Genomic DNA, 21102 nt, shown 5'->3' with positions numbered 1-21102 from the left:
TCGAAAGTGTATAAACCTGCTTTTATATGCTAAAACGCCGTTTTAACCATTATTCTTAAGTTCGGCAATTTAAAAATAATTCTTTTTACAAATTATCAAAGAGATGTAATGCAGTCGATTTTTTCTGTAGCAAAAAAAAAGAGGAAAACACTTTAAAAAGTTCTAAATTTTTACTCTCAGCCTTTTTGTCAGAAAAAAATTTCATATTTGAACGACTCTTATTCGGGTTTGACGCAGATATTGAATTTTTTTGTATTACCAATATAGTTACTTGAAATGCTTTTATTATTTTAATATTTTAGATTATTACGTATACGCACAAAAATTGACCATGGTAAAATGATCAAACGAAGAAGGTTGTGAGTCGGGCGCAATAGATCATTACATAATTGAATTTAATATAAAATCCATTTATATTAAGTAAATATATCACCCATTGGTAAAAACAGAAAAATGGAGGCGCATTAACTTTTGTCCTTTTTTTGTCCTTTTTTAAATTTTTTTGTCCTCTTTTTCCCTGTTTTTTTGGCTTTTCTGTCCGGTTTTTCAAGCTGAGTGATGGCAGCACTGATAAACATGAAAGAATAAACAACATAATATTTTATATATGAAAATAAATAAAATTTAAAAATGTTCACATTCTATTGTTCCTATATAGCGTATAGACGTGCGCTTTTACCCTGATCAACATATTCGTAAAAAAGTAAGATTTAGAAAGAAGCATGTCAAAAGCTTTTACACTTCGCGAAATATTTTTAACTTTCGCGAGATATATCCAATTGTTCCTATAGGAGCTCTTGGAAATATACGTACAGATGTTTTAAGACGACTGTAAGAGTTTTAGATCGCTAGCTTTCAAACTGAGCTTCTAAACGGTATTGAAACAGACGGACAGACGGTCACGGCTATATCGACTCCCCTATTGATCCTGAGATCCTGATTAGGAATATATATACTTTATGGGGTCGGAATGGTCCTTCACTGCGTTACAACATTCTGACCAAGATTATGCTACCCTCAGCAAGGGTATAAAACAATTTCAAAACAAGAGAGAACGCTATAGTCGGGTGCCCCGACTATCAGATACCCGTTACTCAGCTAAAGGGAGTGCGAAAGAGATGGAGAAAAACTTTGATCCGCCGTAACTTTTTAACGAATGGTCCGATTTAAAAAATTTCTTCTACATTTCGATAGGTATTGATAAACACAATAAAACTGCATTTTTACTTTTCCAAAATATTGAAATTTTTAAAATCGTATATAAACGATTGTGGGCGTTAGAGGGGGCGTGGCACCCTTTTGAAACAAACTTGCGCTGCGTAGGAACTCCTAGAATTTGCATGCAAAATGTCAATCTTCTAGCTTTTATAGTTTCCGAGATCTCAGCGTTCATACAGACAGACAGACGGACAGACAGACGGACAGACGGACATGGCTAGATCGACTCGGCTAGTGATCCCGATCAAGAATATATATAGTTTATAGGGTCGGAAACGCTTCCTTCTACCTGTTACATACTTTTGCACGAATCTAATATACCCTTTTACTCTACGAGTAACGGGTATAATTACAATAAATTTGGGAGCTTAGCCCATATAACACTGCTTATTATACCCGTTACTCGTAGAGTAAAAGGGTATATTAGATTCGTGCAAAAGTATGTAACAGGTAGAAGGAAGCGTTTCCGACCCTATAAACTATATATATTCTTGATCAGGATCACTAGCCGAGTCGATCTAGCCATGTCCGTCTGTCCGTCTGTCCGTCTGTCCGTCTGTCTGTCCGTCTGTCTGTCCGTCTGTCTGTCCGTCTGTCTGTCTGTATGAACGCTGAGATCTCGGAAACTATAAAAGCTAGAAGATTGACATTTTGCATGCAGATTCTAGGAGTTCCTACGCAGCGCAAGTTTGTTTCAAAAGGGTGCCACGCCCCCTCTAACGCCCACAATCGCTTATATACGATTTTAAAAATTTCAATATTTTGGAAAAGTAAAAACGCAATTTTATTGTGTTTATCAATACCTATCGAAATGTAGAAGAAATTTTTTAAATCGGACCATTCGTTAAAAAGTTACGGCGGATCAAAGTTTTTCTCCATCTCCTTCGCACTCCCTTTAGCTGAGTAACGGGTATCTGATAGTCGGGGCACCCGACTATAGCGTTCTCTCTTGTTTTCATTCTTAAATATATCTTTGGAGCTGTTTGGGGCTATTGGGGGGACATGTAAGATCTTAGTGGGAGTACTGTGTAAAAATTTTACTGGTCTAGCTTCTAAGGTTGGGGTTGTGGGCGTATCCCCGTAATTATCGCTCTTTCCATTTATAAATCTTAAGGGATACAAACAATTTGGTACCAATCCAAAGAGACAAAGAGACCGCGCATCATATAACCATTGAGGACAGAATAACTAATGACAAACATGCTGCGAAGGCACAGAGCACTTGCCACACTTCATTTACAATACTGCGGGATTCTCAATTATTTCACTAATTTGAAATTTCTGTGCTAACTGCTCCCTTTTACTCCGAGTTTATCATTCCCGAGTTTAATGAGTACAAATTCACTTTGAGTATATGAATCCAACATACATATTTATTAAAATCTTAACTTAACCAGATACTAAGATAAACAAGAGAGATTGTTATAGTTGGGTGCTCCGACTGGCGTATGTTTTTTCATGACAATTGCATGTGAAGTTTCTAGTTAATATTTTAGCCAAACTGGAATTAAATTCATGACATCAATAACACAGGCCGACAAAATGTGACAAGGGTCGATGTCCAGGCCTGCCACCATTTTATTTCGATAAATGAGGCTTCTCTAAGCATAAGTTCACTCAACAAATTTTTTTTCCTAAATTTTAGAAAATCGCCATAAAATGAAATTTTTAATGAAAATTTTCTGAATTGTAGAAATTGTTTTCTTGAATCTAGGAAAGAAGACCATAAAAACAGAATTTTATGAAAAACCTTTCTAAGATTTAGAAAAATGATTTATTTTCTTAAATCAATGGTGTTTTTTCCTAGTTTGCTCTCCAAAAGTTTTCTTAAATTAATGGCGATTTAGCCATTAAATTAACAAAAAATGTACTTCAGCCCCTCCTAGAATCTAGAAAGTCGCCATAAAATTTACGGTAAATTTTTCTAAATTTTAAGAAATTTCCTGAATTAAAAACAATTTTTTCTTGAAAACAGAAAAGTAGAATTAGAAAATCACCACAGATTTAAGAAAAACTTTTTGTATTTCTTTTATGCTTCTCATTCTTTCTTCGAATCGAAAAAGAAGAAGACAGGGGGTTGGTCGGCGGCGCGTTGCGACGACAGTTTTTGGCGTATGTGTGTATATGCTTATGTGTGTTTGTGCGTATGATCGAGAATTTTCTTGTGCGTAGCTGTAACTTTTATTGCGTTGTTTTGGAAATGCAGTCTCTCGCGAGAGAGTTGCTTGCGTTGCGCTGCATCTTGAACCCTTGTGCTCAGTTTTAGATGAGCATTCAAAGTAATAAGTTTGTGTTGAGCCTATTTAAGAAAGTTAAAGTGCGATCCCTCTAAGAGGCAATTAATGGGTAAGCAATTTAAATAAATTTAAATATAAATAAATTTAAATATAAATTTGGTGTGTGAAAATTTATGGTAAGCAAAGGGCATACTATTTTAATAGATTTGGCTATTAATAATATTGCAGGCCGCAAATACCATCCTTCTCTAATATTAATTTTTATTTTCAATTGCAGGAATAATTTCAATTTTAGGTATTGTTGATAATTTGGCAGTAAGAAAGTAAATTTTAATAATAGGTAATATGTTAAATACCAACTTAATATAAATATTAATAATTTTTTATCTTTTTTGTTTTTTTTTTCTCTTTTTTGTTTAGGAAATATTTATAATGTTATTTTTATCTTTTTTTGTTTTCTTTTTTCTTTAGGAAATATTTATTATCCTATTTTTATCTTTTTTGTTTTGTTTTCCCTTTTTGTTTAGGAAATATTAATAATTTTCTTTTCATCTTTTTTATTTTCTTTTATCTTTCTTGTTCAGAAAATAAAATAGTAAAATAAATATGTATACATTTGATTAAAATAAAGAAAATTTTCTGAAAATAAAAAAAGTCCTTTCTTATTTTAAGAAAAAAATTCTATTTTCAAGAAAAGTACTTTCTGGATTTTAGGAAATTTTCTCAATTTTATGGCAATTTTTCTTGATTTTAGAAAAGTATTTCTGCTTTTCAGTATTTTTTTTCTAAATTTTAGAAAATTCCTTTCTAAAAAATACGGTAAATCGCCATCGACTGAAATTCATGGCGAATTTCTTGATTTAATGGCGATTTCGGGCTCTTTTTTTTTGAGTGTTGCCACTACTATACAAATTTCCTTCGTCTTTTGGAATTTATATCTATCTGTTTGGGATATACTTATCTTTAAGAGTGGTCAACCAATTTTGGTAATCTTTTCGAAATTAAATAGTTACATGTCTCTTTTATACGGTCGTTTTGGAAAAATAAATCTAACTGAACCACAAGAGAAGGTGGGAGCATTCAAAATTTTAAAGTCACAGCAAAGTTTAAAAATCTTCATTTGTGAACAGCGTTTAAGAATTAAATAAATATATTTTCTTCTACAATGCATTTTTGATCCAAAGACACCTTATGTTCTTACTGTTTAGGACACTCATCAGTTTTTTGTGAATTGTTTTGGAATTTTTAAAATTATTTTTCTTACTTCATTCCCAGTGACGATTCACAAACTGTGCCCAAACCTGTCACTAAAATAAAATGGCCGCTAGATGGAGCCAATAGCTTTGACAACTGCATATCTCCATCATCACTCCCTTTAACTGAGTAACGGGTATCTGATAGTCGAAGTACTCGACTATAGCGTTCCCTCTTGTGTTAAATTATTCTGTCTTATACAATGCACTATGGGGTAAAAGTCCACTTTTACTGACATTAAATATTATAATAAGATAAGTATACTTAAAAAGACGTTACATTTCAAAGTTTTTTTTTTTTTAATTTTGTTTATAATATTTAAACGAATTCTTAAAAAAAAAAGAAAATAAAAGAACAACATTTTTTTTAAAGAATTTGCACAACAAAATAATTTTTTTCGATTTTTATCGGAAAAAAAAACAAAAAAAAAAATTCCAGCTTCGGTTTTTTTAAAATATTTTAAATATTAATATTAAAATATTACTATATAATACTAAAAGAACAACATTTTTTTTAAAGCATTTGCACAACAAAATAATTTTTTTCGATTTTTATCGGAAGACAACCAAAAAAAAAAATTTCCCGCTGCGGGTTTTTTAAAATATTTTAAATTTTATTATTAAAATATTACTACTCTTGGGAATATTATTTTTTATATATTTCTGAATTTTTAATTAAATATTTCATATCATATAGCTGCCATAGGAGCGGTCGAAAAATTAAATGGAAAAAAATTAATAGGAAAAAAATTAATAGGAAAAAAATTATATCTTTGTTGATTTTTATTACATTCTCTTCTACTCTGGGATATGACTATTTTTAAATATTTCCGAATTTCGATTTTAATTTTGAAAAGATCGAACTACTATCACTATGGACGGCACTCCATGTAGTGACGAAGCGCACAAGGAGAGTGTGCGAAGGCGACTACTATTATATATCCGCAAAATTGAAAATCTGCTGTGATAGTCCGATCGTAATGAGTAATACGCCAAATTAAAGGTATTTCTAAAACTTAAAGGATTACATACTAAGACCTCTAGAAAATCAATTGTTTTGGAAGAGAAAAAGCCTGTGAAAAGTGAAGAAGAACGAGGTCGGAAGCTAACTTCGGCAAGCCGAAGTTTAAATACCCTTGCAGATTTTACGAATGAAAACTTGACTAGAATAGCAACATGAATTAAAAAACAACTAAATATTTTATAATTGAAAAAAAATAAAATTTTAAAATTTTTTACCCTGTTGTTCCTATGGGAGCTATAAGATATAGACGTCCGATCGGCACGCGCTTTTACCCTGATCAAGGTATGCGTAAAATAATAAGATTTAGAAAGATTCTTGTCAATAGCACTTACACTGAGCGAAATATCTTCATTTTTTGAAAGCTATATCCGATTGTTCCTATGGGAGCTATAGCATATAGACGTCCGATCGGGTCGGTTTTTAAACTTGATCTGCGTACACAAGTCTTAGGACGACTGCGAAAGTTTTAAGTCGCTAGCTTTTAAACTGAGCTCGCAAACGGTGTTGAAACAGACATACACACAAAAAAATTTGCTTGGAAAAATTGACCAACAAAGATAGTTACGTAACTATTAAAATAGTTACGTGTATTTTGTTTTTGCTTTGGGTGTGTGTCTTTGCTAATTGTGTGTATTTTGTTGTTGTGGAATGACTATTTACTTAGTAGAATTGACAATTTTGCTGGTTGGGGCCTGTTTGACAATTATTACAGTTGATTTTACCAAGTTTTTTTTTGTGTGTACAAACGGACAGACGGACGGACGGACAGACGGACATGGCTAGATCGACTCGTCTAGTGATGCTGATCAAGAATATATATACTTTATGGGGTCTGAAACGTCTCCTTCACTGCGTTACAAACTTCTGACCAATTCTGTATTCATTCTGGCCGAATGATAAAATTTTAGAAAGTGTATTTAATGACGACTGTAATAATTTTTCGTCACAAATGTTGATATCAAAACTTTTGTATGTTGAAGGTGCGATCGTCACTAGTTTTTTACCTTCTTAAGAGATGTTTTTATTTAATATCATATAGCTGCCATAGAAACTATCAGAAAAACTAATGTGAAATAATTAAAAATTATACATTTTTGCGATTTGTTAATTAATAGGAATGATCTTCGGCCAGCCGAAGCTAGCTTCCTTTCTTGGTTTCCGATCTTTCCTATTGTAGATATAAGATATAGTTGTCCGATCCGGTCGGTTCCGACTTATATACTACCTGCAATAGAAAGAAGACTTTTGGGAAAGTTTCAATCTGATAGCTTCAAAACTGAGAGCCTAGTTTGCGTAGAAACGGACGGACAGACGGACCGACAGACAGACGGACATGGCCAGCTCGACTCGTTTAGTGATGCTGATCAAGAATATATATACTTAATGGGGTCGGAAACATCTCCTTCACTGCGTTTCGAACTTCTGACTGAAATCATAATACCTCTGCAAGGGTACACACAAAAAAATTTGCTGGGTAAAATTGACCAACAAAGATAGTTACGTAATTATGCAAATTTTGTTTTTGCTTTGGGTGTTGGGGCCTGATTGACAATTATTACAGTTGATTTTACCAAGTTTTTTTTTGTGTGTATAAAAATCAGACGCTATAGGAATTTAACATTTTTCTAATTAGCCGAGTCCGTGTGTCTGTCTGTATGAACGCTGGGATCTCGGAAACTACAAAACCTAGACAGTTGGGATTACCCACACATATTCTTTGGCTTCCTACGCAGTTTCAGCCGAGCGCAGTTTCAGGTGTCTGACGACCACGCCTTTAAAGATTTCGAAAAAGTAAAAGTGCAGTTTTATTCGAAAAATCTCCCTCGCACTACCTTCAGCTGAGTAACGGGTATCTCTTTTGTTCATATTTAAATTAAAACTTTTTTTGATTGACATTATGTCCGAGAAAATACTTGACATTCCATCCAAATCAAGTAAGTTTAGTAACTTTCGGTAATATTATTAAGATGTCTAAGAAATTTTAAACAATATGCCTATTTAAAATTACAATTTTAGGTAGAAAAAAATTGCAGCTGAAAATTTGGAAATGTTTTCCCCCACATACTCGTCTTTGACCTATGCTGCTGGAAGCACTCAGCAGGATATCGGCTGCAGTATTACTGAGAACAAAGGACCATTGTTGGTGGCTCAATTGTCATTTAATAATGTACCTATTGAATCTCAAGAACGTGGAAAGTGATATTGTTGCAACTTACTCGAAAATATATAGGTACCCGATAAATCAAGGACTTTAACAATATATAATTAGTTGAAAAACAAAAACACTTTAAAATATAGATTTATACCCTTGTAGAGTGACATTTCCGAGCCTATATAGCAGCGGTCGGCACACACATACGTTGACATTTTGTTTTATATTTGTGTGAGTAATTTGCACTGGGCAGCTCATCGATGTGTGTGTGCAGACCGCTGTTCTACGTTATACATGTGCGAGCAGCGCGTCGGCAGAACAAAACCCTATGCTCACTTAATAGGGCGCTGCCGACCGCTGTTATATAGTAATCAGCATCAACAGATGCAAAGGATATGTAAGTCCGTTATTACCTAATAGTCAAAATGCTAACGGCTGAACAAAAAGAAAAGTACTTATGCGAATAAAGTCTCAGTCAAATGCAAAGATGGATTAAGTAATTGTAGAAGAACATTTCGTTCTCGAAAAACATTTTTTGTTGCATACTTTTTGAATATCACTGATTATACCACGGCACTACACAAAAGTAGTTCCCGCCATGAACCATTCCCCATGCCCTCGGAACTGACAGTATTGGACAATAATATATAGTAATAGATATTACCAAAAGAAGTGTGATGATCAAACCCAACAATATGTCCCCATAAAAACCTTTAAGCTGAAAATTTTTTCAACAAACATTTAAATTGTTCATTGTCCACTCAAGTAGTATTTCTTACAGGCGGTTTTTGATCGAAGAAATTGTAAAAATCTTTGATTTTCAACTTTATGGTCCAATCGATATGGAAAATGCTTTAAGCAGAAGACTTTTTTATGAAATTCTGTGGGTTTGTGATTCAGCATTAATTCCAAAATTCTATTCTATTCTATTTTTAGGTGAACATGTAGGTTACGGATCATTTTAGAAATAAATAAATAATTTAATGTTCGTGAGTTATTAAAGAATGTTTATATTTAACTAATTTTTTAAGTGTAGAGAATTACATGTATAATATTCCATCATATTCTGGTTGTAGCGATAGGCTGTAGATAGGTCCATTTTACAGAAGATAGGTATTGATGAAGTAGTTGTATTATATTCCCTTTTTGGACCAAAATCAGAATTTAGACACAATCACTATATTGTATTCACTTCGATCACCATTTTATTAAAATTTTGTCGAAGGGTGAGCTTTAACTGTAAGCGTGACATACGTATCGCACCGCAACCGCAAACCGTAACGGTAAACCGAACCTGTAATCGATGCCGATACAGCTAGAAGTCCTCCGATTGCAACAACGAAGTTCTGATTGACGTTCTGGAAAAGCACTGGCCATCGGCTGGCTGCTGGAGATGAAGTTTGATTTTCGTTGGGAGCTTCTTTGCATAAGTAAAGTAGACCGAGCACTCGCGTTGCTGTGGCTTATTCAGTTGCCCTGGCTGGGCTTCTTTTTCACCGTTTCAACCGTTGACATTACTTTTTCTTCTTTTATTTAAAAGTGTGTTTTCTCTTTCGTTTTGTATACCGTAAAATATTGCTAACCATTTTTTCCGGACTGTTTGCTGCCAGCCGCAGAGATTCTGCGCACGGTTTCCTTATTCTTATCTACTTCTACTATTTTTGCTTATCCCTATCTGTACTCAGTGTGGGATGGCGCGGGCGTTTGCATGTCCTTGGAAATACGTGGTCCTTTTTACGCTTACAACGCCACCGCGCCGCCCACCCGTAACGGTTGGCGTTGACTCCGGGACAGCCGTTTTCATCTTACTGCAGTCAGCCAATGAAGACAGTCCAAAGCCGAAAGACAGGCAAAGGCGTAGCATCGCAGCAAACGGCAATTTTGGGTGGCTGCTCTTGTGGTGGCCAATCCAATTGCTGAGGACTGCGACAGTATTTGGGGGATGTAATGGCAGAAGTGTTTATTTTTAGGCAGTTTCTGTTTTTGTTTCTGTGTTTTTGCGGCTAGTGTCAGCCGGCAAGGGGCCAAGATACGGATTCGATCAGACTTATCGCCATGTGTGCCGTGCATAGCGTAGGAAAAATTGGCTTTCGTGGTTAAAAACATGGTTCATGGGTAGTACGACTTTAATACATTAATGAATCTCTCGCTTCAAATTAATAACAGCATTAATAGAACATTTATACTTCAGCATGTGATTCCAGTCCGCCTTGGACTATTGTAAACAGGAGCTTAAAAGTTCTCAGATTTCAGATCGGAATAGGCGGCCTCGAAATCCACCAATAGCCACAAAGAAGGCCAGGCATCAGTGTGCAACGGCACCAATCACAGCACACCTTCCTGCCCACCACTCAAGTGTTGCCTCTGCGTATTTCGACATCTCTCTCACACACTTGAATGACTCGGCTGCCGTTGCTTCGCACAAGCACGTCGGCACTGGCCCGTTGGAATTTAATAAATGATTTCATGTAGCCAAATATTAAAAAATTAAGTCTAATATTTTCAACAACGTGATGAGAGGTAATAGACGGCACTCTATGCAAAATTAAACGTGTTCTTCTAATACGAGCAATTAAACTACTATTTAATACATTGTCGTACACAAAAATTATTCATGATCGTCTACGTTCATTAAGTAAAAACACCTTAGGAAAATTTGCCTTATGTACCAAAAGTTCTTGCAAAACAAAAGGGCCTATCATCGACCAATAAAATGTTTTTTTTCCATTAGTATGAATATTCAACCTAACAAAAATTCGTCCAAAACCAAAATAATTCGTATAAAAATAATTTCTTGACTTTTTTATATGAATTTTTTTTTTTGCCGACTTTTTGTTGGCTTGAATACCAGCCCTACTGATCAGGATTAGTAGACAAGTCGATCTAGCTACGTCCGTATGATCTTCGAGATCTCAGGAGTATTAAAGACTTAAAGTGCTCTTTAAAAAGACTTTTTTTTTTTTGCCCGAATGGGGGAGATCTATCACCCATATAACCCGCCTTGTATCCGCACATGTCCTGCTGCAAAGCAACAGCTTTCACGCCCTTTACTTAGTGGCCATTCCATAATTCGCTTATATCTTTTTAGTAAATGGTTCAAACATTTCAACAAAAAAAAAATTTTCTAAAATGTAAAAGAGAGTTATGATCGCTCATAACTTTTTTTTAACGAATAATCCGATTTGCTTGCACTGGATAGGTATTGATAAACACAATAAAACTGCATTTTTACTTTTCCTAAATCTTTAAAGGCGAGGGCGTCAGGCACCTTTTTAAAATCATTTAAGGCGATTGTGAGCGTTAGAGGGGGCGTGGCCCTCAGCTGAAATAAACTTGCGCTGCGTAGGAAGTCCAAGAATATGTGTGGATAATCCCAACTGTATAGCTTTTGTAGTTTCCAAAATCGCAGCGTTCATACAGACAGACATGGCTAGATCGACTCGGCTAGTGACTCTGATAAAGAATATATATACTATATGGGGTCGGAAACGCTTTTTTCTACCTCTTACATACTTTTTCTTGAATTTAATATACCCTATTACTCTACAAGTAACGGGTATAAAAAGTAGCGAACAAACTATTTGTTGCATACTTTTTGAATACCCAATTTCCATTCATTTTCCACTCGAGTGGGGGCGATTAATCTCCATATCCCTAACCCCCTGCGGATCCGCGCATGCCCTTTGCAAGGGTAAAAATACAAATATTTTGTTAAAACTTAACAATCTTATGAAATTTTCTAGAGTTAAATGACAGCTCGCCATTCACCAACATGGCCATGTAAATTACATACTTCGAGAAAGCGATTGCATACTTTTTGCTGTTCAGTACACAGGTAGCAGCATAAATCTCAGAAAGGTTTACATTTTGGAATGTAGGCAAATGTATTAATTATAATAATTATAATTACGGATAATAAATTGTTCTTTAACTTTCTTAAGCACGTCGTTGCGTTTCAGTCTTTAGTTTAAAAACTACACCTCGTCAAAGTTAAAAAAATGTTGGAAAATATAAATAAACCATTGCATAAAATGCTCCTTTAAAAATACACGCCTAAAACACGGTTTATCACACCTCAAGTTAGAAAATAAAAAAGTGTCAAGTTTACACTAAGAAACAAATTGGTACCAAACAAAAAATGTTAAATGCCCTTTTATTAATCAGGGATATGAACTTTACCGGAAAAGCAAGGTCGCCTTCATGGCGTATTTCATCGATTTTTTTGTAAACTGGTGTTGTTTACATTTTTTTGGATCCTATAATACCACATTTTTTAGGGAAATATTTCGTAATAATTTTGTTTTTTAATATATAAGAATTTGCCAACAAAAATAATTAGTTAAATCGGACACTATGTCTTTATTAGAAAGATTCGCGCAAAAATAATAGAAACAAATTTGTCTTCGTGGTTTTGAAGTAGGCCAGTTGATATTTGACAAATTAAAATTTAAATCAAGGCAATATTTTATCTGATATCAAAAAAAACACCGATCCCAATTAAACAGGGATATTTCTATATGGTTTTCAATTTACAACCAAGTTTACACCATTTTTACACAAAATTAAATGCACTTTTGCCACATTTGTAAATATCATTTCCAATAATACTAAAGCTATACTAAAGTTACTAAGTTAAAGTTAACCTCATGCTAGAATGCGCGGGGGATATATCTCCCACCTCGGGTGATAAATGAAAGAAAATTTGTATTTCAAAAAGGATGCAGAAACAATTTGTTCTGAATTTATTTATTTTACTGTTGAAACTTGTTACAAACTAAATCGCTAGAAATGTGAAGTTTAAAGGACCTCGGTACTCACACCATTTTCCCGTGTCATAGGCCACATTACAACAATATTTACCACTCCGTACAAGGGTTTAACAATTTATTAAATCACGAGCGAAAGTATTCAGAATAGTTGCCGATATTAGCCGATAGTGTCAGATACTGGATTTCTGAAACCTTAGCCGGTTTTGTATTGAGCACACCAAAAGCTACACAGTGTAATTAACTACTAGAACATTTGTCAAACAGCACATCAGCAGTCATCATTTGAAGAATAAGAAACACAGCTGTTACTTTTCTGAAAAGGGACAGCTACTATGAGATTGGGTCACATTTAATTCCCAATTGTGTATTCAACTGGCTGTTATGGACGCTTTTTGTGTCTATTATTTGGCTATATTAAACCAACCCTCCCGACAACGCCTTTAAGCATATATTAACTTATGTTTTGGGAATTGTTTAATTATAATTAGATTTATGTACGGATTGAGATGATAAATCTTAAATCTGGAAACACACTCCAATTTAACTTACTACTAGTCAGGGTTCGTAAAATATCCCTCACAATCTGTCATTTTGCTCAAACAAAATAATTTCAACATAGGGCGGTGAAATTTGTCACAATAAAATGAGGAGTAACCAAGCAGGGCTGATGAATATTTTTCTGACAAAAATCACAACTTCTTTATACTGCCTTCTCCTCAAAACATTTTCCTCATTTTTGACATGAGGACATGAGAAAAATATTAACCAAAATAAGGCTTCTAACACCAAGTTTTATACAAGTTTTTCTTTGTATTATCTAGACTTTAATAAGCAATTTATATGTTTTTAAGCGCAGGTTACATCTTTTGAATCTTCTGCTAAGTCTACCACCGACTATGGATCAAATACTTTATTTCTTCACACTGTAAATTGGACATGCTTTTGAGTTGTCGGTGCTATTTGTCTTTGACTATATTGTCAATGATCATTTCATCACTTGTGAAGGATATTTTTTTCTGTCACTTTTTCATCATTTTATTTTCCTCACTCATTATGGGTATTTTTCGATCAGTGAGCGATATGTATTTGAATGAGCAAAGATGACAATTTGTTTGTATCGTGATTGATATATATTTATTTTCATCACAGTCATCTTGTTTTTGAGGGATATTTAAAATGCTACTGTACGAATGTACGAATGAAATGTGGCAAATCCATAATTTTCATATTACCAGGGGTGTCACAGAAATCGGAGGCTGATTTGGGGACGGTTAGCTTGGAAAAGCGTAGGTGGCGCAGAATCTGTAGTTTTTTGGAGTTTCGTAGTAAATTTGCTCTGATTTAGGAACATTTGCTTCAAAGCCTTCTATTTTGGTTTAAAACCGTGTACTTTATTTTAAAACGGTTCTTGTGACACCGATATTTTAATTTGGAGGGAAATTTGGTTGGAAAAGGTTTCTATCGATCTAGCCATGTCCGACTGTCTGTCGATTTTAAAATGTGCCTTTAAAGATTTCCGAGAAGTATAAATGCAATTGTGTTGTGTATATTTATACCTCTCGAAATGTAAAAGAAATTGTTCAAATCGGACCATTCGTTAAAAAGTTATGCCCGATCAAAGTTGTATATCTACATCATCTCCGCACTCCCTTTAGCTGAGTGACGGGTATCAGATAATCGGTTTAGTAGTGCCGTGATGTATTGAGCACCAATTTTAAAAGTCATTTTTAAGTCTAGTACTCACTTCAATCAAAAAGGTAGCGAAACGAAAATTTCTATGCAAAAATGACAGGCGAAAAATTTCGTAAGCCAAATTTTGTATGGAGATTTTTATTTAGTAGGCTTTTTGATTGAAGTGAGTACTAGGTTAGTACTCAACCCAACAAAATGTCGTACAAAACAAAAAACTTCATATGAAAATAACGTCAAAAAATTTTGTTTCATTTGTAGTTTTTTGTTTTGGACGACTTTTTGTTGGGTTGAGTACTAGCCCTTAAAAACAAAAACTTCTGATATCAAAGAAAAGCACCTCTTAGCACGGCACGCTGCAATAGATATTGCCTGTTTAGGCAGAACATTTTAGAAAGTGTATTTATTTAGTCGAATGTATACTAATTTTTTGTCACAAAACTTGATATCAGAACTTTTGTGTTTTAAAGGTGCGACATATTAGAATTTTCGAGAAATGTATAATATTGATATAGACTGATTTTTCAAGAATGAATGAATTTAAAATAAAGTAATAAAGTAGTAATAATAATAATAAAATACGTAGGACAGCTATATTAATCTATCCTTCACTATGTTGCAAAGTTCTGACTGAAATTGTAACACCCTATGCAAGGGTGTTCAATTTAGCTTGCTTGTTTTTTTTTTCATTTATTTAAATGTCCTCTGGAAACCGGAAGTGTACCTATGTTACCTGAAAACGATTTGATTTGTGGTTTCTGTCTATATTTGATTTTAGTTATAATGATGATGTAATTTGTATTCCCTTATATTTGCGGTTATGGGATCGGAACTGAGTTGCTATCCCGACGTCTTCTTATAAAGCCTGATAATGCAACGTTGTAATTGTACACCGCATTGTGTATGATGGTGCCTTAATCTAAATGTGAATCAGAACTTGAGGTGGTTCGATCGTCACCTGAGTGAGTAGTGACGGACAGCGTCCAGTCTCATGACTATCTCCACTGACCAAACCAAATAAATACAAGAAACAAAAAGAACTCTGTCATAGTCAGGAAACAGCTTTGTGGTCAAGGTATTTTTTTCAATTAGGCACCAAGATACTTGAGACAATTCCTACAAAGCCACAGAAAATTGATCGGATGGCGGTCACTTAGCTTTGTGAGAGAATGTTACTGAAGCAAAAATCAGTGTGGATAGCTACATGGGTATGAATACTAGTCGCTCCCACGATATTCGGTACTACATATTGAGTTGAATATGGAAAACTATAAACTAAAGCATCACTTACCATCGCCAGAAATACTGCCTTGCGAACTGTGTGAGTCTTCTGAAAAAAAAAATTGAAAATATTTTGCTTTTAAATATAGGCTTTAAAGTGAAACGCGTATAAATGTGGTACCTGCCCCGTTTTGCACATCATTCATTGCTGTCATCCATTCGACGCCTTGGGCCTGTGACATGAAATTATTAGCGGATGGTGGCGTATTTGTGTCCGATATGGTGCCTAATATTCTGTTTGAATATTCGTCAAACTTGTTCACTGTATTTGCAGTAAAAAGGGAAAATAGGTAATTACTTTGTAACAGAAAAAATAGGAGAAAAGCTAAAATTACACTTTAAATAAAAACAAAAACAAGAAAGGAAGCTAGCTTCGGCAAGCCGAAGCTTATATACCCTTGCAGATCATTCTATTAATTTACAAATCGCAAAAATTTTAAATTTCCTTTTATTTCACATTAATTAAAATTAATCGAAAATTCGTTTCTATGGCAGCTATATGATAAAGTAGTTCGATCTTTTTAAAATTAAAATCGAAATTCCGAAATATTTAACAAGAAAGGAAGCTAGCTTCGGCCGGCCGAAGCTTATATACCCTTGCTTGATAATACAATAAAAACCAAAGAAGCTAGAATTTATTTCCTATTACTTTTCCATTAATTTTCCGATCGTTCCTATGGCAGCTATATGATATAGTAGTCCGATTTTTTAAATAACACTATGCAGCATCAAAAATTAACCTCGATAAATGCTATATTTTTGGATTCGTTACGAATTCCCAAGTTAAACTGCGTTTTCTAAAGAGTTCCCCGACGCAAGGATTCTTAGCAAAAGGACCTCAAAGTTCGAAAAATGCTGAAATTGGCCAACTTTGCGGAGCTCTCAGAGGCAAATGGATGCATGGCTTGGTTTGAAGTTAAAGTTTTTAAAAAGATACACCCTTTATCTTTCAAACCCCATACATAAAATAATTTTAGGATTTTTTTTAAGGCAGAAATAAATTTCAAAAAACATAGTCAAAAAACTGAAAAACATACAGCTGCGGTCAAAATAGTAGTAGTGTCGCCGCCTTGTGTATTTTAAAAGTTTGATGTTGTAATTTTTTCTTATCCAATTAGTCTAATAGGAAAATTATAATCAATACAATATTACCAGGAAAAGATCAATTACAACAACAAACTTTTAAATACACAGGGCGGCAACACTACTACCATTTTGACCGCAGCTGTATACTTTTATGTTTTTTGACTATGTTTTCTAGAACTTGTTTCTGCCTTAAAAAAAATCTTAAAAATTTTGTAAGTATGGGGTTTAAAAGATAAAGAGTGTATCTTTTATAAAACTTTAGCATCTAACCAAACCATGAATCCGTTTGCCTCTGAGAGCTTTAGAAAGTTGGCCAATTTCTGAATTTTTCGAACTTTGAGGTCCTTTTGCTAAGAATCCTTGCGTCGGGGAACTTTTTGGAAAACGCAGTTTAACTTGGGAATTCGTAACGAATCCAAAAATATAGCATCCATCGAGGTAAATTTAAAAAGCACTAAAAATGCTGCACAGTGTAATTAAATCGAAATTCAGAAATATTTAAAAAAAAACATCCCCAAAAGTAGAAGGTAATATTTCAAAAAACACCGAAGCTAGAATTTTTTAAAGTTTTTTTTTCCGATCCTTCCTATGGGAGCTATAAGATATAGTTGTCCGATCCGGTCGGCTCCGACATATATACTACCTGCAATAGAAAGAAGACTTTTGCGAACGTTTCGTCCCGATAGCTCAAAAACTGAGAGACTAGTTTGCGTAGAAACAGACAGACGGACAGACGGACGGACAGACGGACGGACAGACGGACGGACAGACGGACGGACAGACGGACATGGCTAGATCGACTCGTCTTGTGATGCTGATCAAGAATATATATATACTTTATGGGGTCGGAAACGTCTCCTTCACTGCGTTGCAAACTTCTGACTGAATAGTCATATTCCAGAGTAGAAAAAAATTTAATAAAAATCAACAAAGATATAATTTTTTTCCTATTAATTTCCATTTAAGGTATAAGGAACGTAATATTTGAAAAAACACCGTAGCTAGAATTTTTGTAACTTTCCCAAAAGTCTTCTTTCTATTGCAGGTAGTATATAAGTCGGAACCAACCGGATCGGACAACTATATCTTATAGTTCCCATTGGAAAGATCGGAAAAAAACGTGTTTTTATACCCTTGCAGAGGGTATTATGATTTCAGTCAGAAGTTTGCAACGCAGTGGAGGAGACGTTTCCGACCCCATAAAGTATATTCTTGATCAGCATCACAAGACGAGTCGATCTAGCCATGTCCGTCTGTCCGTCTGTCCGTCTGTCCGTCCGTCTGTCCGTCTGTCTGTTTCTACGCAAACTAGTCTCTCAGTTTTTGAGCTATCGGGACGAAACTTTCGCAAAAGTCTTCTTTCTATTGCAGGTAGTATATATGTCGGAGCCGACCGGATCGGACAACTATATCTTATAGCTCCCAAGGGAAGGATCGGAAAAAAAAAACTTTAAAAAATTCTAGCTTCGGTGTTTTTTGAAATATTACCTTCTACTTTTGGGGATGTTATTTTTTAAATATTTCTGAATTTCGAATTATTTATTTAAAAAATCGGACTACTATATCATATAGCTGCCATAGGAACGATCGGAGAATTAATGGAAAAGTAATAGGAAATAAATTCTAGCTTCTTTGGTTTTTATTGTATTATCTTCTACTCTAGGATATGACTCTTTTTACATATTTCCGAATTTCAATTTTAAGTTGATCAAAATCGGACGACTATATCATATAGCTGCCATAGGAACGATCGGAAAATTAATGAGAAATATTAGAAAATTGAACATTTTTGCGATTTGTTAATTAATAGGAATGATCTGCAAGGGTATATAAGCTTCGGCTGGCCGAAGCTAGCTTCCTTTCTTGTTTTAAGTATTACCTTCTACACACAAAAAAAAAACTTGGTAAAATCAACTGTAATAATTGTCAAACAGGCCCCAACCAGCAAAATTGTCAATTCTACTAAGTAAATAGTCACTTTCACAACAACAAATACACACAATTAGCAAGGACACAAACCCAAAGCAAAAACAAAATACACGTAACTATTTTAATAGTTACGCAACTATCTTTGTTGGTCAATTTTACCAAGCAAATTTTTTTGTGTGTACTCTTGGGAATATTATTTTTTAAATTTTTCTGAATTTCGAATACAATTTTTAATAAATCGGATCACTATATCATATAGCTGCCATAGGAACGGTAGAAAAATTAAATGGAAATTATTTGGAAAAAAATTATATCTTTGTTGATTTTTATAGGAAGGATCAAAAAAATAATGATCTGCAAGGATATATACACTCAAAATAAAATTAACCCTTAAGTCAAGGAAATCGCCTTACTTTTGTCTTTAAGACAAGCTTGCCTTAAATTTTAGGGTCACATTTTTCTATATTTTTGATTTTTTTTGACGTCATATTTCTAAATTTTAGGGTAATTTTACTAAATTTAAGGGCAAAAATTTCTAAAAAGTAGGAAATTTTTCTAAAAAATAGAAATTAAAAACAAAACAAAAAAACATGTTCAATCATGATTTTTTTTTGTATATACGTTTATATTTTGTACTCCTCCCTATATCCGTATGCAGGCGTTGTGTGTCTTGTATATTGTGAATGTTAAAGGTTATGTATTTATTATTATCGCAATTTATATTATGTGTAGTATATAGTAAATAGCTGAATATAAACCAAATTATTTTCGGTTTACCGCTTGCCATCAATAAAAAAAAAGGAATAAAAAAAAGAGTAAAAAAACAAATTTAAATAAAATACAAAAAAAAACAAGAAAGGAAGCTAGCTTCGGCAAGCCAAAGCTTATATACCCTTGCAGATCATTCTATTAATTTACAAATCACAAAAATGTTAAATTTCTTATTATTTCACATTAATTTTTCGATCTTTTCTATCACAGCTATATGATATAGTAGTTCGATCTTTTAAAAATTAAAATCGAAATTCGGAAATATTTCAAAATAGTCATATCCCAGAGTAGAAGGAACTGTAATAAAAACCAACAAAGATATAATTTTTTTCCCATTAATTTACATTTAATTTTCCGACCGTTCCTATGGCAGCTATATGATATAGTGATCCGATTTAAAAGACAAAAAAAACGAAATTCAGAAATATATAAAAAAAAATGTTCCCAAGAGTAGAAGGTAAAATTTAAAAAAACACCGGAGCTAGAATTTTTTTACGTTTTTTTTTTATCCTTCCTATGGGAGCTATAAGATATAGTTGTACGATCCGTTTGGTTCCGACATATATACTACCTGCAATAGAAATACGACTTTTACGAAAGTTTCATCCCGATAGCTTTAAAACTGAGAGACTAGTTTGCGTAGAAACGGACGGACAGACGGACAGACGGACATGGCTAGATCGACTCGTCTAGTGATGCTGATCAAGAATATATATACTTTATGGGGTCGGAAACGTCTCCTTCACTGCGTTGCAAACTTCTGACTGAAATCATAATACCCTCTGCAAGGGTATAAAAAAAATAAAAAAAACTTAAAAAAAAAGGTAAAAAATAGTTTGCTCTGGAACTCGAACCAGGGTCGTTTCGATTTCTAACCAAGCGCTTTAACCGTCTGCGCTACGAGTACAGCCGCCCGGCAGCTGACAAGTTCTGGCATTGAACATTTTGGTGTGAAAACAACTATTTCTATTTTTTAGAAAAACTTTCTACTTTTTAGAAAATGTTTCTATTATTTAGGGCTAGCTTAATTTTAGGGTTAGGGCACTCATTTCTAGAAAAGGTGTTGCCAAAATATTTTATTATTTTCGTTTGCCTTTCTATTTTTCAGAAAATAATTTCTAATTTTAAGGGCATTTTTTCTAGATTTTAGGGTGATTTTAGTTCATTGTAACCATTTTCTACATTTAAGAAAAACTTCCTGGATTTAAGGAAAACTTTCTTGACTTAAGAAAAATTTCCTTAGATTTAGAAATAACTTTCTTGTATTTAGAAAAAAAAAATTTTAATGGCGATTTTCTAAAATTTAGGGTTAAATTTATTTTGAGTGTAATCTTCGGCTGGCCGAAGCTAGCTTCCTTTCTTGTTTTAATTTATTCCTGTTAATCAGAAAGTAAAAGTGTATACTGTACTCGTCGCAAAGTATGTAGCGGGTAGGAGGAAGCGTTTCCGATCGTAGTCGCAGTTGTTTAGCTGCTTGCGTATATCCATCTTCATCGCCCCCCTTTAGCTAAATAACGGGTATTTGATAGTCGAGGTTCTCGACTATAGTGTTCTATCTTGTTTATAGTGGATGGACAGACAATATAAATGATTCATATAAAGGAATTCGCTGATAAAAATCGTGGAACATTCCAATGTGAAGACATGTGAAATTTTCCTATACCAAAAATTCCGTGACTTGGAGGAAACACCT

General features: G+C 34.0%; 1 protein-coding gene across 6 annotated transcripts in view; it reads right to left on the bottom strand.

Annotated features, from left to right (window-relative positions):
- sv (paired box protein shaven) overlaps nt 1-21102 on the bottom strand; it is a 48607-nt gene that overhangs the window by 23500 nt on the left and 4005 nt on the right. For 4 of the 6 annotated variants that reach the window (XM_017159950.3, XM_070218097.1, XM_017159951.3 and 1 more), the window contains exons 3-4: nt 15745-15885; nt 15634-15672 (exon numbers count right to left, since the gene is read on the bottom strand). In XM_017159950.3, the coding sequence (XP_017015439.2) occupies nt 15634-15672; nt 15745-15885 (180 nt within the window). Of the gene's footprint in view, nt 1-8928; nt 9897-15633; nt 15673-15744; nt 15886-21102 lie in introns of those variants that run through there. The other 2 variants (XM_017159952.3, XM_017159954.3) reach the window with 2 other exon arrangements.

The sequence above is a fragment of the Drosophila takahashii genome, chromosome 4, assembly GCF_030179915.1.
Source record: "Drosophila takahashii strain IR98-3 E-12201 chromosome 4, DtakHiC1v2, whole genome shotgun sequence".
In the NCBI taxonomy this organism is placed as follows: Eukaryota; Metazoa; Arthropoda; class Insecta; order Diptera; family Drosophilidae; genus Drosophila; species Drosophila takahashii.
The sequence above is the reverse complement of the archived record's forward strand: the minus strand, read 5'-3'. Positions and strand labels throughout refer to the sequence as shown.